Source organism: Gossypium hirsutum, chromosome A04 (genome assembly GCF_007990345.1).
Source record: "Gossypium hirsutum isolate 1008001.06 chromosome A04, Gossypium_hirsutum_v2.1, whole genome shotgun sequence".
Lineage (NCBI taxonomy): Eukaryota > Viridiplantae > Streptophyta > Magnoliopsida > Malvales > Malvaceae > Gossypium > Gossypium hirsutum.
In genome coordinates this window covers 30,888,228-30,903,226 of record NC_053427.1, presented here as the reverse complement: position 1 = coordinate 30,903,226, position 14,999 = coordinate 30,888,228, and the positions used below count along the sequence as shown (strand labels likewise).

Sequence of the window (14,999 nt, the reverse complement as noted above, 5' to 3'; positions counted from 1 at the left end):
TTAAAAATGATGTTTACCTTATCACCAACGAGAACATATATGGGTCAGTCACCTTGGGACGTAGAAACGGCAGTCGCTACCAGGCCCATGACTATAATAGGAGCAAACAACCACTGATCGATGCCGACCTCGGGTTTGTGGCCCGGCACATCTCCCGATATAACATGAACAACACGGTACATCCTCAACTTAGTTTCCCATAGTCATTAAAGTCCACTAGATGTAGTAGCCACCTTACACTCACTAAATTTCGAGATTTTTTGGGTATTAAAATGCCCCTGATTAACTTCATGAAGTATGCTTGGGCATATTGTTATATCACCTCCTTCGTTCAGTCTTCAGGGTCTTTAGGGAGCTCGTCAAAATTATCTTTCAACCAGTTCATCGATATCCGACCACCTTCGAACTTGTCTGGGACCTTCCCCAATAGTGATCGGCAGATGGTCACTTTGTCCGAAACGATCCTAGATCCCGTGATGACTGGCCCATCCACTGGCAAACTCAGTTGTAGCACTACGTCTTTAAGTACGATTGTACACGCGTCGCATGGAAGGTGGAAAGTGTGTGTTTCGGGCCTTCATCTTTCCACTAATGCGCTAATTTGTTGCAAATCGAGTTTGCAGCCCCCGGACATGCGAGACGCATGTAGGAATCCAGCCGCTTGCAAGTGGCCACGAATTTCAAGAATCACATGCTTTCCTATATTATGGATGAAGCCCTTCAGAACACGATCATCTGCCTATTTACACAAAAAAAATATAATTATAATTATAATTAAAAATAAAATTTAACATTATTGAAATTAACGAAATTTAAATTTCGGTCTTACCATTACTAATTGGGTAGTGGAAATATGCTTGTCTTTGACGGATTAGAGAGACGGTCATTCGTGAGAAATCGATTTAAAAGAATAAAAAATAGAAATTAAAAAACAATATTTTTAAATAAAAATATTGAAAATTATTAGAAATGAGAGAGATGAGAGACTTGAGAGGGTTTGAGAGAATTTGAGAGAATTGAGAGAGTTGAGAGAAGGATGTGAAAAAAAAAAGAAATTTGAGGGCTATCTATAGGGTAAAAGAAAGTTACCGTTAGGGTTTTAAATTTTTTTATCATTGGCGACAATATTCAAAAAGCCGTTGAGATTTAATTGTTAGCTGGAAAGCGTGGCCAGCTAGGCACGTTTTTCATAAAGCTCGTCCAGTTAGATGTATTTTTCAACAAAATTGACCTATATCCCTAATTAAATTTAAAACTGACACAAAACCCTAATTTAAAAAAAACGACCTATAAGTCTTATTTTGCCCAATATTCCTCACATAATATATACAAATAATTTATATTATATAACTGAAAATAGTCCATTCTTTTCCTAAAAAAGATAAATAGTTTAGTCCATTCTTTTCCTTAAAAAAAAAAGGAAGAAATAGTTTGTTTTTCTTTAAAAGTACACTCGAGCTACTAATAATATTTCCAAAGAAAATTAATATTACTGACCAAAAAAAAAATTCCTAGAAAGATTTCGTTGAAGAAATTTTTTTATCGGAAATAATATATAAATAATTGAATTAAATAATTTTTATATAAATTATTTGGTAAAGAATTATCGTTTTATTTAATAATTAGCTCATAGTTAATAATTGATTGCTGATTGCAGTGATTGGTTTGATCAACTAATTTTATTAACTATTTATTTAAAAGTGTTTGATAAAACTTAATTGATAGCCGAAAGTTGATATGTGTAAAATGACAAATAAGAGTATGACACATTTTATTAGTAAGTATTTATTTATAATATTTTAGTCTTTATTAGGTGAAATTATTGAAATAAAACACTATTACCAAGGAATTAAAACAATCATTATGGAAATTAATTAGTGAATATTTTTGAAAATTCAAATAAACAAATTTCTTAAGTTCCATATTTGCAAATATTAACTTTGTGAAAATTGATAAATATTAATAGTGTATCAATTAATTATAAACTATATTCTTAGCGATAATCATGTCATGTTTTTAGTATGTAAATTAGTGATAATTATGTCACACTCTGATTAATTTGTACACTCTGAATTATTTTGTCATATAACATATTTCAATTAATATAAAGTTGCACAAGAAATCATTTTACATAAGTAAATTGAAAATAAATTAATAGTAGATAAATATTCAAAAAATAGATACATATCCAAACAAGTAAAAACAAATATTTAAGAAACATGAGTACACAACGTTGTCGTCTACTGATATCTTGGCACCCCTATTAGGCTTGAGAGTATGTGGCAAAGAGTAATTTTTGAATAAATATGGTCAGATATGTCGTTCCACATATCTTATTTCCAATCAGTTGTGAAAGATGCTGTTTGTCTTCATATTTTTTTTTGTTTGGAGTTTTAGGTTTTAACTCAATAACCCATTGTAAAACTCCATTTACACACACTATAATTAGAGAGTTTGACTACCCAATCATCCATTTGTACCCAAATTAACTAAAAAAAAAGCCTAAAACTCTATTTACCAATAATCTCTATAAATTTTTAATTTAGCTAGTAATTTATTATATATATTATTTATTAAATAATTATTTAAACTCTACTTGATTAAATATAAATTAGCAATAAATTAACAAAAAATAAATTATATGTAATAAAAAATAAAATAAAGGCCATGAGTGGTCCTTGCATTGTATTAAAAAGCACATTATTTTATAGTCCTGAAAGATGGAAAAGGAAAAATGTGTGGTGAGCATGGTAAAAAGAAAGAAACCTGCACCGGAGACTGAACCCATAAAAAGAATATAAATAGAAATTATAACCGTTTATTCCTTTAGTCAAAAAAAAAAAAAACCGTTGATTCGTGTTTTCTCTTTTTCTTTTTCAAGAGTACAATATAACGAAATTAAATAAATCCAAGTTTAATGTAGGCTTTAGTCCTTGAAGTAACTTTTTTTTCACTTCGGTCCTTAAAAGTTTTTTTACTCATTTCAGTCCCTGATATTATTAGACTGTTTTTAATTCAATCATTTAAATGTTACAAAAACAATTAGGATATCCAATCGATTATAAATTGCCACGAGGTATATGATAATATCACAATAAAATTATCATTTGGAAAAAAAACTAAACAATATTTTTAAATAATTATAAATATATATAATTGTTTGAAAATTTAAAAAATATGTTAGAATTTTTAAAAATTGTAAAAAATAATAAAAAACTATCAAAAAATTATAAAAAACTAGAAATTGTAAAATATTGTAAAAATTATAAAAATTATCAAAAAAATTGTAAAAAAATAATTAAAAAACTAAAAAATAAACTAAAAAAAATTGATGTATCTTAAAATTAAGTACACCTTCGGTAATCAATTTAAAATATTAAAAATTTGATAGAAAATTGTATATCTTAATACAATCAATTTTTATAAAAGTTGAATACATTTTTACATTAAATTTTAATATTTTAAAATACATAAAATTTTAATACTTTACTAGTGTTACCCGCATCATGTTTATTTGATTCGATTTGAGATTAAGCTTTCTTCATCCATCATCATGCTCATGCTCTTTTTATTTTGTATCAAAGCTCTTTAGAATGGTCAAACATTCACCAATAATTCTTAAGATATTAGTCTAAAGATAAATAATTTGTCTTGAGATAGTAAAAAATATTTGGAATAAATAAAAATATTATTTAAATTATTATTTATTTGCAATAACATTATTTTTTATTATTTGAATAATTTGAAAAAAAACTTATCAAATTTATCACTTAAAAATATATACTAATTTTAAAATTTGATTAATTGAATTATAAAATAATTATTATCACGGTATCCTTTCAAGAGATAATGATCTCGTTCAAGCTCTAGAAAATGTGACCTTTAAGTTTTTTTTTGTAAGTTTTTATATTTTTATATTGATAGTGTAATTTTATAATCTTTCTATTTTTTAAATAATTTTGTAATTTTTTTTTATAAAATTTTCATACTTTATATATTTTTCAAAGTTTTTCTAATGTTATGATGTCATCGTATGGCACATGATAACATATGATTAATTAGATATCCTAGCATATAGTTTTTAACATCTAAAAAACTAAATTGATCGGGAATGTCTAAAAACGATCAAGACTAAAGTGAATAAAAAAACTTTAAAAACTAAAGTGAGAAAAGTTATACATTTTAAGGTCTAAAGTGTGCACTAAGCCATAAATCTATAAGAGAATCCAGACATTATATATGTGCATGAAAAGATCCATTAGTTTGAATTTTGATATCTATATTTATACATATGTAATTTGTTTGACCAAGTTGATCACTTCAATTTCTTTTTTAATAAAGGATTGAAGGAATTAATATAATGACATTTTCTATCTTATTATTTTTATATAAAACGTTTAAATAAAAGAACTAAAAAGACAATAGCTAAATTATTAATTAGTTTTTTTCTATAAATATAAATTCAATATTAAAATTTTCTTTCACCCGTGATAAAATCTCTTGGGGATAATCTTACTCTTAGATTGATCCCTCTTTATCTTCTTGAAGATGAACCTCTGCCATTACTCGACACTGATCTCCTTCGCCATATACTATCAAGAAAAAAAATTAGTGGATTTAGGGTTTAGGTTTTCACATTGAGGTGTAAATTTGATTGGTATTTTGTTTGAAATTCTTTTGGGGTTTATCTGTATCCTTTTATTTTCTCATACGTTCCTTTTTATAGAAATTTGTTAGAGTTTTAGATCATCCATAACTCTTCTTTCTTCCTGTTTAAAATTTGAAAATTGCTCCATCTTTAGGTTTAAAATTTGAAAAGAAATCTCTTTATCATCTATATTAACTTAATTTATTATTTAGATACTTTTTAATATATTTCTGTATATAATTTATTTAATTTATTTTTAATTTTTAAAAAATCATAGTTTACTTATGATAATTTGTTTAAAATTACTTAGATAATTTATTGTTTAGATAATTATTTAGATAAATTTATTAAGAATATATTAATAACTTAGATTATTTAAATCATTTATAGTTTATTTATATATTTTTTAGACAATATATTAAATATGTTAATTTTAAATAAATTATTTATGATTGTACAATAAAATAAAATAAAATAAAAATATTAAAATGTTAGTATATTTTAAATAATTAAAATATCTAATTATTGTTTATAATTAAAATTATTAAAATAATTATTAATTATTCATCAAAATTATTAATATATTATATTTAATGCACGTGTAATATTATAAACAATAATATATTAAAATGTTAATTATATTATGTTTAAACCAAATTATTAATAAACATTAAACATCAATATTATATTATTAATAATTAATAATTTATATTTTTATGATACTAATAAATTATTAATTAAACTCAATCATATTAAATTATTTTATAATTTTTTGTATAAATTTAGATAATTTAGGTTTAATATTAAAATTTTTTAGTAGTTTGATTTAATACCCGTACAATGCATAATTATAAATAATTAAAATACTTTAAATCTAGACATCCAATTTTTATTACTAATCCAAATTTTATTTTAAGTATTGTAATTTGAAAAATAATAAATTTATTAGAAATATATTTTATTTCATATTTATTTGCTTTGTATTAAATATATTTCATTTGTCCAATTTTTATTTATATATTTATCACGTTATTTATAGTACTTTATTTATAGATTTAGCTAAATAAAAATAATATAATTTTATATTAAATTATTTTGGAAGGATAAATTGAGAAGAAATATATAAAATAATTTCTGAAAAAATTTAGTGGATAATGAAAAATTAAAGATTATCTAAAAAAGTATAAAAAAAGGAAAATGCGTCATTTGTCACAAAATCATCTTGTATACCTTATTATATATATATGATTACTTGATTATGGAATTTTTTATTTATTAAAAATAAAAAATTCTACAAAAATAATGGCCGACAAATTAAAAATTTACTCAGAATCGAAAAATGGGTTAATGCTAACCTGCACTAATTTTGTAATTAGATTAATCTAGTATTTCATTTCTGTCACTATTGAACTGAAAAATCAACTTAAAATTTAGTTTCTGTTTGTGTCGAATCGTATTCACATTTAAGGATCGTCCCACTTCTCCACTCTCTCTCCCCAAACACTAATTTTTCTCTTCCACTTTCCCATCTCATCTGTTTTTTCTTCCATACCTGAGTTTTGCGAGATAGAAACTCAAAAGAGATCAAGTTTGGTCTCTTCCATGGCGGATATAGCAAAGTACACGCCTATCAATGGAGGAACTACGACTGCAGTCACGGCAGAGTTTAAGAATCTGTTTTCAATCATCAAAACAAGGAGAACAGTGGCTTTCTTCATGTTTGCCTTCGTCGGTTTTACTGTTTTCTTAGCCTTTAGCCCTTCTTCTAACTCTTCTTCTCCTTGGGTCACCAACATCTTTTCATCAACTTCCTCTCCAGCTACTTCATCTGCTGGTTCTTACAGATCTCAATCATTTTCCCTATTCGATTACTTCTTTCCCAACACCTCTTCTTCACGAACTCTTAACATCATTTCTCCTTCTCCATTTCCATCTCCATCTCCATCTTCTTCTAATAGTAACACCAGATCTAATAACACTGCAACTCAAGTAGCCGACAATCCAAGTGAGGACCTACTTTCTGCCAAAAAAACCAACAAAACCCAATCTTTCAACATAAATAAACAACGCCCCAGCTCCGAAAATACAACTTTTAGGTCTCCCTACAGTGGTTTAAACAACACCAAAAGTTCAGTTTTGCATGCAAATCAGACCACAGTTTCTCCTCCTCCTAACTTGAATCAAAATCCTCCAAGTACAAATAACCAGACTGGAAAGAAAGAGAATTCTGATAAAGCTCAAGTTCTGAAATCTAATCAGACAACAACGGTCACAGAGAAAATCCTGGAGGCAGCTAACCGGAGCACCAATTCTCCAGCTAAATCTGAATCTTCCAACAAGTTAAGTTCTGGGAAGGGAGAGAAAATCGTAGGGCAAAAGGGTGTGGTGTCGAACTACTCAGCTTCCCTAACAAACAAACCAAGCAATGGAAGTGATTCAGGGTTGACAGCTAAACAGGAAATTGATAATTTAATCGACTCTTTGATGAACTGCGATTTATTCGATGGAAAATGGGTGAAGGATGATTCATATCCACTTTATAAACCTGGGTCCTGTTCGTTCATTGATGAGCAGTTTAGTTGCGTTGCCAATGGAAGGCCTGATAGAGATTATCAGAAACTGAAATGGAAGCCTAAAGGCTGCACTTTACCAAGGTATTTGATTCTTTTAATGTTGTTTTTAGTGTCTTATCATCCAAGAAATACTTTTAAGCGTGTTTGATCGGTTTGATATTGAGTTGGTTTTTCTTTAATGGAATTTGGTCATGTTTGATCTTTGAATTAGTCATCTAGGGATTTTATTTGATTCTGTTAGTAATCTAAACTGTTGATTGCATTTTCATTTACAGATTGCAATAAAAACTGTTGAATTTTGTTTTCTTTTATTATTAAAATAAGATTAATTACATGAAACTGATCCTTTCTTTTTTTTTTCCCTTGAAGATTGAATGGTGGTCACATGTTGGAGTTATTGAGGGGTAAGAGGCTTGTTTTTGTCGGGGATTCTTTAAATAGGAATATGTGGGAATCTCTAGTTTGCATTCTGAGAAATGCTGCAAATAACCCCGAAAATGTTTATGAAGCACATGGAAGACATTATTTTCGAGGGGAAGCTTCGTATTCTTTCATATTCAAAGTAGGTTTTTCATTTGCTTATCTTTGGTACATTAGGTAATGTACTTGAAATTTAATGAAACTTATTTGTTTCCCTTTTTGGGGTTGGCTTGGATGATGATGAACAGGATTTTAATTTCACTATAGAGTTCTTCGTATCTCCGTTCTTGGTCCGAGAATGGGAAATGCCAGACAAAACTGGAGCAAAGAAGGAGACATTGCGGCTTGATCTTGTTGGAAAATCATCAGATCAATATAAATCGGCAGATATCCTTATCTTCAATACAGGTCATTGGTGGACTCATGAGAAAACTTCCAAAGGGTTGGTTGATTTTATTTCCATGTAACTGTTTACCATATAAGGCTGTTATGGGTGATCTATGGAGTTTAACCATTATTTTTCATATTAAACAATGGCAAACTACAGGAAAGATTATTACCAGGAAGGTAGCCATGTTTATAATGAATTGAATGTTCTCGAGGCCTTTCGGAAAGCTCTGACAACCTGGGCTAGATGGGTTGATGCTAGTGTAAATCCTATGAAGACTATGGTGTTCTTTAGGGGTTATTCTGCATCGCATTTCAGGTAAAGTGAGAGATTTTTTTATGTTGTTTTGGTCCCAGTTTGAGAACAGAACAAAGGGGTAGGACAATCAGTTGCTATATTTGCTGCATAATTTTTGTACTTGTTGAGAATTATGGAGGCCTTTCATGGTCTTCATTTTGAATTTCATGTTAGTTCAACCATAGTATATTATTTCTAAATTATTTACGGGTGTTTGAATCTTTGGCCAGTGGCGGACAGTGGAATTCTGGAGGAGCATGTGATAGCGAAACTAAGCCGATTAAGAACGAAACATATCTTAAACCATATCCACCAAAGATGTTGGTGTTAGAATCAGTACTGAAGGGGATGAAAACGCACGTCACCTACCTAAATATCACCCGGCTGACCGATTTCAGAAAGGATGGCCACCCATCTATCTACCGGAAACACCCGAAGCAAACAGTACCGGAAGACGAAAGAGTAGCGCCACTAAAATACCAGGACTGCAGCCATTGGTGCCTTCCCGGTGTGCCGGATTCGTGGAACGAGCTTTTATATGCTGAGCTGCTTGTAAAAGAAAACAAAATGCGGCAACATCAAAGAAGAGCTAGGTAAAATGAACACCATACAAACTTAAAAAGAGTTTTATTTCATTGTGAAATTGTAGAAACAAAAGAAATGGGAAAAGAAAAAGATGTATGAGAAAATCATAGTTTTTAATTTTTTATTTTTTCCACTACTTCTAAATTATGGAAGTAAGGTAGTAAAGGCAAAGCTCTATTCTTGGAGAGATCAATTTTATGCTTGTAATAATTGTTACTTTGTTTATAGTATAATATGAAGTATAGAGGATGGTTTTCTTAGCCTCGAATTTGCTTTGAGGGTTGTAAATCTCCTTACCATTTAGTTTGCTTAATTTTTAAATTTTTGTTTCGTCAGTACATTTTTATGATACCCTAAAAAGTTAGGTTCTTGGCATTATAAACGACCGACCATTGAGGCTTTTTATGAAGCAAATAAAATAATGCTGATTAGGTTGTCAATCTTATGTTGCTTTTCACTTTGTCACATGGGGTGTCTTGACAAACTCTTCCGTGTAATAGAATTTTGGATTTCAAATTAAAAATAATTAAAAGATAATATTTTGCCTAAAAGAATCCAAAATTCGGATTTAATATAATTAATTTATATTTACAAGATAATATTCGAAGAAATTAAATTTGAGTTAACAATCTGTATTTTAAATAGTTTGTAACATTAGGAAATTATAAGAAAAGGGCTAATCTTGTCTTTAATCAAAATGGCTTTTTCACTTTGTAAAGATTCGTATTCTTCTCAATAATTGAATCTCTTTCCTCTCATATTAAATAAAATCTCTAGCTAGTGTCGGCAGAGCAAAGCTAGTCCTCTCATATTTTCCTTATGTTTTTATTTATATGCTACAAGATTGCATATATGATAAATATATTGCTCAATTTTTTTAATCTGAAAAAAAATCAGAAAAGAATTTTTTTTATTGCTAAATCTTGTTTGAAGTTTATTACATCGCCTCGTCATTTGGACCAGATAAAAGTCTAAAGAGAACTAACTCATATAAAGCATCTCGTCATTTGTTACGAGACCATCACAAGGCCGCTTAGAAATTCAAGATCTACCTAAAAGTTCCTCTTATCACATTCTAGCATTTTATTTTACTCTTATCTATAAATAAACAAATTGGTTTGCCATTTTCATCAGTAGTTAGAATTTTCTTTGCCCTTGTCAAAATTTAGAAACTTGTTATTTATGCTAATTCTTTGAGAATAGAATAAATTAGGAAATTTTGGGCAATTGGTTTTGTAGATTTGAGGTAAGATTAATATTTATATTTACTAAAGCAATTTTAATTTGAGATAGAAATTGAGTGATTAAGGAGAGATTTAGATTCGAAAGTTTGTTTGTGATTTATTTAGATATCCTCTATTTGTGATTTTAGATTTGAAGTCCATTCTCTAAGCACCTGTGAGTTCGAAAATAGTGAAAAAGATTATTTAGTTGAAAATTCGGATTGTTTAGAGATCATATTTGATAGATCAAAAAGCCTATAGATCCTCCCTGACATATTCAATGCCAACTTTAGCTTTCTTGTGGCATCAGACAAAAAACATATTTAGGTAATTAGATTATGGTGGTTTATTGCAATAGACGCCATGAGTTGATTTTATTGTATGAAATTTTTTGAAGATTCTATTGCTACTACTTCTACATTTTCCATAATCATAAATCCAATAGTTTAACCATCAATGCTTCCCTACAACGACAAATTCCACGCCATTCCTTTCTTTGGATGAGGGTGTCGAGTCACTCCTACTTTTTTCATCGGTTTCAATTGTCCCATCATTCCTCAAGATCATTTCCCTTTTATCTGGACATTGAATGCTATATGTCTTATCCCCAAAATCGAAAACATTTAATATTTTGAAGCATACTAGATTGGGAAGAATTTATACCATGCTTGCTACTACAAACATTTCCTTTGCCTTTATCTTTATCTTTTTTAAGGAGTTGAAGCTATTCTTTCATACAAATCAATTACACATGTATGTCGCACTTTTACATATTTCAGATTCAGAATCCATTCTCAAAGTTGCATCAAATGTATATATATCCATAAATCCAAACATTTAACTTTTCTCAAATAAAGATCATAAGGTCTTAAGAATGAGTTACATGTACTTAATAAGAAACATAGATATCACTTTCATTCATAAGTTTCAAAAACTGCAAAGATCACCTCATTCACATTTGATAGATCCTACTCATACACCAAATTTTTTTCTAAGGTTTACTCTAGGGGCCAAGGTCTTATCTTAGCACGAATCTTATTCACACATCTATCTTTTCACATATGACAAATCACATGGGCCCTTTCCAATGCTCTACACAAACAGTCACAAGTTTTCTAGTTCAAAAGATGTCCCTTAGTGCCTCTTATAGTCATCAAATGCCTATTGAGCACTACTTGGCTTCAAGAGGTGTTCTTACATCACCATATTGATGTAGCCATAGACACATCAATCCTCACCAATGACTCTATTCTAGTATGCTTATTAATTATATTCATTCCAATGCATGTATATAAAATCATATCAGACTTACTACCAAATTGATAACAATTCGGTGTCACAAATTATTAAAAAAGTACTTGGGGATATCATCGCCTTTGTTCTCTTAATTGACATGTATACTTAGACTCGACTTACAAGCTCAATTTTATCTAAGAACTGACTAAACCTAAGCTTTGATACTTATAAATGTGACACCCCTCACCCATCCTAATGTATGGTACTAATGTGAGATGCTATTGAAGCCCATCTAGAACAAAAATCTCAGAATTATTTAAAATTTCCATCTTAGTTCATTTTCATAAAATCATAAAATTTAGTTTTAAATAATTTAAAGGCTTTAAAAGTATTTGAAAATCATTTAGAACTATTTTGTAGGTGATTAGAAGTGTTTGGAACAACAAACGTGTCACACCTCCAAAATCGGTGAAACCAAAAAGATGAGTAAAGTATGTATGCAAATTGTTTGGCGCGTTATGTAACAAAACCCTCCACACTATTGGCCTGATGATGATTCAGACTATTAGCATATACTAGCATTAAAGCATCCACCCGTTGGTGGTATTTAAGGAATTAATTGTAGGATGTTTTCATGTGAAGAAAGATTACGCCCAAGAAAGTGCGCACTTAAGAAGAGTACACCCTAGAGTTTTGTTTGAGCACTAAGAGCCTTTCAAGTGTATGAGGAAGCTGTAGGAGACTTAATTTTCTTTAAGACCATGTCGATCGTGAAATACTGTTAAGACATAGTATGCATGATTTGCATGAATACTGTTCAAGTGGATCTTTATTGGGTTTAGTTGGGAGTTGTTAGGATTCTATAGAAACAGAAGCAGAGATCAGAGTATAGAGTTAAGTAGCAAGATATATGAAAGATTTCTTGTACACTAAAATAATATGCACAATTTGGAGTCCTACCCCTAACACTAGCTACTGCAACTCCTTGTTGTGGCTTGCCCTTTTTGGCCCATTTCAAGGGTTGAAAAATTGAGCCAGTTGGACTGGAATCCCCTTTATTTTGAACCTTGTTCTTTTCTCGTTTCTTGCATTCCAAACGCTTAATCTCTTCCACTATCTTGGTCTTCTCAACTAGAGTTTTGAAAACCCTCTCTTGATGCGGAGCAACCTAAATCTTTAGATCATACCGCAGCCCATCCTCAAATCTCAAACTTTTATCCTAGTTAGTAGCAATCATCCTTGATCATACTGTTTGAGCAACAAAAATTTAGCCTCATATTCGGCCACAGTCATATCCCCCTGTTTCAACTTGATGAACTCCAGTCTATGGGCCTCGACATATCTCATACCCACGTACTTTTTCTGGAAGGCCTCTTGGAAGTACTCCCAAGTTAATTGTTCAGCCTGTGTACCTCTCACAACAGACTGCCACCACTAGTAGGCCTTATTCCTTAGCAGTGACACAATACCTTTCAATTTCTGTTCTGAAGTGTAATCCAGGTCCTCTAGAATCCTCTTTGTAGTCTTCATCCAGTACTCAACTATAGTCGGGGTCATTCCAACTATACCCCTGAACTATTTAGCCCCATTAGACTGGAGCCTCTCAGTCACAAGTAGACCTACTCATGGGTCGGGCCACCCAACTTGGCCTGAAAGCCCGCTCGAAAAGTGGAAGGGTTTGGGAAAAAATATAGGCCTTAAAAATGGGCTTCGAAAAAATAAGGCCTATTTAAAATATAGGCTGGGCCGCGAATAAGGCAGTTTTAGCCCGAGCTCGACCCAAATTCACAAAAGGACAAAAAAAATATGATATTCTTTTTATTGTTTTAATGTTATTTTTTTGTTGTTTTCTCCCTATTTTTCTATCATTTCACTATTATGTTACTACTATTTTGTTGTTATTATTTGGATATTGTATAACACTTGTTTTATTGGTAATTTTGTTATTATTTTAGAGGCATTTACTTGTTAAGTTGCATCTATCTTAGTGTTATTCAGGTATACATATTTTTTAAAATTTATTTTCAATTTGTTAGGAAATATTTATTTTAATGTTTTTAGTATTTTTGAAGTATTATATATATTTAAAACTATATAAAAAATAATATAAAAAATTTATACAATCGGCCAGGGCTTGGGCAAAATTTTAGGCCCATTTCTTAGGCTAGTCCAAGCCTAGCAAATGAGACTAAATTTTTGGTTGGGCCCGGCCCATGAATACCTCTAGTCATAGGTCCTCAATTCCCAGATCTATATTGGGTTCCAACAACCCTCTAAACAACCCTTAACATGGCTTGGGATACTTTATAATCACTAGTTTCTTGATTTTCACCACCAACGACAGGTGTATTCATAGTATCATTAGTCACAGGGTCAGGTATACCTCTTTGAGAAGCAGAGGACTCAGTTTGAGCCACATGAAGCTGCCACCTCTTGGTTTTGCGTGCTTCTAATGTTCATAATGAAATCTCGAGTCCACAGTTCTATTGTATATCTACAGTTCAGAAGTGTAGTGACTAGTTAGAAGTCTTCAATCTAACGTTTATCTACAATTTCAAAAAGTTCAAGCACTAGTTATTTTTCTAAGTGTTTACAATCTATGTCTATAGCTTCAGAAGGAAAAGTAACTATGTAACATCTCGCCTAGCGAAGTCCTGACTATTTAAATGTCATTTATAAAAGAAAGACTTAAGGATAAGTTTTGAGTGCTCAGCGTTAGGACTTGATTAAGTGCAAGGACATTCTTACTACACCGGTGATGCCCTAGTTTGGCAAACTCTGAACAAAAAGAAAGGAACCCATGACGAACTCTGTTATGTACAATGTATAAGATATTATGAAAGAACAAAATTTATGACGAACTCTGAAGAAAGGTAAGTATGACAAATCAAGGAGTGCTGATAAGAATATATATATGAATATGATGCATAGTATAAAGAAGTACTTTTGGCGAAGTAGTGTTCGCCCAAAAGCCCTTTTCGGCGTATAGGACGGGCGAACTGTAACACCCCTAACCTGTATCCGTCACCGGGCTAGGGTTAAAAGGCATTACTAGACATATCGAAATAATTCGCAATCATTTCACAATCAAAAGTCATACAACATCATATCAAAATCAATTATCAACATAGGGTCCCTTTCTTAGGTCAACAAGACTTTAAACATGCATTAGAAAGAGGTCGGGACTAAACCAATCACATAAAATTTTTTTCGAAACTAAATAATTTTTCTATGTTACAGAGGTCACACGCCCGTGTGAACAGGCCCTGTGCCTCACACGGCATTAGACACGCCCGTGTGTCTAGGTCGTGGCAAAACAGAGCATACATACTGACTTGACCACATGGCCATAAGACACGCCCGTGTGCCAGGTCGTGTAAAAATTAAGAAGGCTACTGACTTAGGTCACACGGCCAATCACACGCCCATGTGTCTAGCTCGTGCTCGAAATTGACTTGGCCACACGGCTTGACACACGACTGTGCGGTCTACCCAGGCTCATTTCGAAATGGCCCTCGAACAACACGGCAGAGACACACGCCTGTGTCCCTGCCCGTGTGGGCAAAAATAGGCCATTTACAAAGCCAATATGCCACCCACTTTGGGTCCTCCCTACAAGCACCAAATAA

At 31.0% G+C, this 14,999-nt stretch overlaps 1 protein-coding gene across 1 annotated transcript; it reads left to right on the top strand.

Annotated features, from left to right (window-relative positions):
- The first annotated feature begins 6,057 nt into the window (after nt 1-6,057).
- On the top strand, nt 6,058-9,171 carry LOC107948139 (protein trichome birefringence). Its single transcript, XM_016882605.2, has 5 exons — nt 6,058-7,302; nt 7,591-7,783; nt 7,890-8,083; nt 8,189-8,347; nt 8,557-9,171. Exons 1-5 carry the CDS (start codon nt 6,251-6,253, stop codon nt 8,921-8,923), a joined length of 1,965 nt encoding a protein of 654 aa, XP_016738094.1. The 5' UTR covers nt 6,058-6,250; the 3' UTR covers nt 8,924-9,171.
- The last annotated feature ends 5,828 nt before the right edge of the window (nt 9,172-14,999 follow it).

Bases quoted from the DNA above. Each gene is read 5' to 3' on its own strand.
- LOC107948139 (XM_016882605.2), top strand. From the start codon at position 6,251: ATGGCGGATATAGCAAAGTACACGCCTATCAATGGAGGAACTACGACT. The intron at 7,784-7,889 runs GTAGGTTTTTCA...GATGATGAACAG, and splicing joins CGTATTCTTTCATATTCAAA to GATTTTAATTTCACTATAGA. The intron at 8,348-8,556 runs GTAAAGTGAGAG...ATCTTTGGCCAG, and splicing joins TATTCTGCATCGCATTTCAG to TGGCGGACAGTGGAATTCTG.